This window comes from Chinchilla lanigera, unplaced genomic scaffold (assembly GCF_000276665.1).
Source record: "Chinchilla lanigera isolate Chin_1 unplaced genomic scaffold, ChiLan1.0 scaffold00099, whole genome shotgun sequence".
Taxonomy (NCBI): Eukaryota; Metazoa; Chordata; class Mammalia; order Rodentia; family Chinchillidae; genus Chinchilla; species Chinchilla lanigera.
In genome coordinates, this window is record NW_004955500.1 from 4,568,391 (window position 1) to 4,571,849 (window position 3,459).

Below are 3,459 nucleotides of genomic sequence, written 5' to 3' on the forward strand. Positions count from 1 at the left end.
GATCCTCCTGCCTCAGCCTCCGCCTCCCGAGTGCTGGGATTATAGGCGTGCACCACTATGCCTGGCATATTTTTCTTGTTTAAGTAAACGTCAGCCATTTGATTAGACAGATCCTTTTACTCTGTTCATTTCTGAAGCTGATATCCCCTTGGTGTGTTAATAATTCTGGGCTGATTGAGTTATATGCAGAATACTGACACGTTCCCCCACCTTCGCAGGGTAATGCTAAGCTGTTCAATTCAAAGACTTGCTAACAGCGGACTGTGCTTCCAGAGATCGTGGTGGCCAGGACTGCTTGGTCAACTAACTAGCAGTGGATGCATTTCTCTTTCAGTGAGCACGTGAAGGAAAATACTAAGCTAGAAGATAAACACTTCTAATCAGCACTTTCCAAAAGAATTTTCTTACAATCTGTTTTTCTGTGCCACACAGGAAGAATTTGATGGAAAACCCGACTCCCTCTTTTTTAATGACGGCCAACGGAGAATCGACTTTGTGCTCGTGTATGAAGATGAAAGCAGAAAAGAGCCCAATAAAAAGGGCACAAATGAAAAACAGCGGGTAAGGGCTTTTCTCTTTGCTTTCTAATTCTCTCTTTATTCCTTACAGTGTAGTAAAATGGGGGTGGTGGGGACTGTTTTCATGTAAGCAATAAAGCGAAACCAGCATTGAAATACCATGTAGCAAACAGGTTATTTTCTCTGTTCACGTGCCCTCCAGGAGTGTTAGCAACAAGCAAAAACACCGAAACAGACCTCCTCGGGCTGCCAGCCTCTGGGTTTCTGTGTGGCATAGGAGATTCACTAAGGCACAACTAACTGCCCGTTGGCAACTAGGCGGGAAAGGAAACTCAATTAATGACAGCAAACGTAACAGCAGCTAGCAGTCAGCGTGCGCCCACCCAGGTCATAGGTGCGTTTTGCGTGTGTTTCCTGATTCACTTCTGTCACCACGGCGTTTACAAACGGCAGCGTTGGCCCTTGGGGAAGTTGAGTGATTCCCCCAAAGTTGTGCCCTCTGTTCGGCAAGTGTGAAGCCACGATCCAGGCTGTGCTCTTGAATCCAGAACCTACGTCCCTGACCTCACCTTGTCTGTCACCTCCGTTAGCCGCTGTCCCCCATGGCCGGTCAAGCTGTTCACTTTTCCTTCTTCTTGGCTTCAGGTTATTTTAGGAACGAGCACCGTCTCTGTCTTGGGATGTTAGAACAGTAGGGCTAGGGGTCTAACAGCCGCATAGACCTTCTTTTCCTGAATCCAGACTGCGTCACAGTCAGTCAGGACGGAAGGAACACAGACGCGTCTGGGTCACCTCTCCCCGTGGGAAATCCTTCCCGCATTCTGTTCGTTTTTCCCTCTTACATATGTGCTGTGACACACACAACTTTAATGGTTCCTCTCTGTACCTTTTCCGTAACATATACTAATTTTGAGTCTACTGATTTCTTCCTTTTCAAACCAACTGATAAAACCTTTTTTAAAATAGAACAATCCGTACTGCTTTATTTATGTTTTTAAATTTGGAGGGGGCTAAGTTTAGAGTAGTATATTTGCGTAGTGCAGCAGCGTGAGTCCAGCTTTGGAATCGGACAAACCCTCTTCTGCCACTGTACGAGTCGGGGCAGTTTGAGCTGCTCACAGGTAAAATTCCAGATGACGTAAGTTTACAATAAAAGTGTGTTTATTGGTGACATCAAAGACAGAGGTGGCGTCCCTACCTCGAACGTGGTTTGAGGCTCTGTTCCTGGAGTCTTCAGGTACCAGGCTGACGCAGAGGCTCTGCCCGACTTCCCAGGTACTTCCGGGGTCACAGCACTATCAGCTCAACTCTGGTAGATCGGACAAGAGAGAGAATGCGGAAGGAACTCGCGATCTCACGATTCTTCACCCCTGTGGTCTGAAATGACTGCAGCAGTTTCATTACTCAGAATCCAGGAAGGTAGAAAGTATAGTCTCGGTCAGGACAGCTGGTAACTAGTTACGTACTTTATGCAAACTTGCTGGTACCTAGTAATGTACTTTATGCAAATTTTCTTTACAATATATTTTGGGGTTTTTTTTTTTTACATCTGTGATACCAGATTGTATCTTACAAATGGTGTGTCATATTTTCATTGACTGAATTTCTTAATATTGGCTCATCACATGATCCATAGCATCTTAGAGCTAGGAAAATGACATCCCAACACCTAGTCTGTAGGATTATGGTTAAGATGAAACACAACAGTATATATAGATGTTACATAAATTTTTAGCGCATATACATGGTAAATATTAATTGATGTACCTTCCCCTTTTCATTTGGTTTTGCTTAAAATAATATTCTGATATAAAAAGGCAACAGCTCTCCTTGACGTACTTTCACCAAGGGCGTGAAATTGCGTAAGTACTTTGTCATTTTCGGTGGGCACTGACACGCGTTGTCTCACCCTGGTAACTGCTGTCAGATATTCGTTAAGCACCCGCATGCCAGTAAAGCTGTACTGAGACTGTGTAAGCTGAGTTACACAGACCTAATCCATTAAAGTATAAAGGAAACAGTTCTGGGTTTAAGCAGGGGATTTACTGCCATGGTGAAGAGGCCCTAGAGCTACTTACATTATTAATAAATTCTGCATTTGCTTCAGACAGAAACAGGTCCCATGGTAACTCTCGTAAACCAGGAGGGGAAAGAAATCATCATTAATTTTGGCAGTCCGTGAACTCATGGTTTGATATACTTTGGCACTGGTTTTTATACGCCCCACTCTGAGGTGTTTGGGCATTTGTATTTGTACCTAGAGCTTGACTTATACGTCATCAGAATTCAAACTTCTGCTTTGGAATCACATTTTTATTAATTGGGAAAACATTTTGAAGTCCCATCGTACTCCTTGTCCGGAGTTACTAGGGATTTAGAACAATATCCAGGAGAGGCAATTTTAAAATCCTGCTTTCTTTGAAAGAAAAAAAGACGTATGTGTAAATCATACTGATTTCCAAAAGCAAAGGCAAGGTTGACCTTGCCAGGGTACATCAGAAGTGTGCCATATGGTGTGTTTTAGGGCTGGAGAAAGACAGACATAGTAGGGCCACAAGCACCGGAAAGAGAGGCTTCAAAGGCAGAGTCTTCTCTCGAGCACAAGGGAAATTACTTTTCTAGCCAAACATTCAAATAGGGTGTAACTCAGCCCTCTTCTGTTAGTGAAATCACGTCAGAAACTTTTCACCTCCCTTTGAAAGCATAGACTGCTCACATTTAGCTTTTGCACCGGGGTGATGCTAAGTTCCCATGAGCGCTCGTTTCAGCTCATGCTGTGCTTGGCATTGAATCAGTTTGCATTTTTTTAAAAATTTCAAATCACAAGAAAACAAAGCTCAAAATTACTTACATGCTTAAATGCTAAAAGGAGATAGGTTTTCTTTTTTTTTTTTTTTCCTGATTTAAGAAGTAGCTGGAAGGGGCTGGGGATTTAGCTCAG

At 43.3% G+C, this 3,459-nt stretch overlaps 1 protein-coding gene across 5 annotated transcripts in view; it reads left to right on the forward strand.

Moving 5' to 3' along the window:
• Ano6 (anoctamin 6) overlaps positions 1–3,459 on the forward strand; it is a 190,321-nt gene that overhangs the window by 106,077 nt on the left and 80,785 nt on the right. For all 5 annotated transcript variants that reach the window (XM_005406593.2, XM_013505697.1, XM_013505696.1 and 2 more), the window contains one exon: positions 433–561. In XM_005406593.2, coding sequence (XP_005406650.1) covers positions 433–561 — 129 coding nt within the window. The remainder of the gene's footprint in view (positions 1–432; positions 562–3,459) is intronic.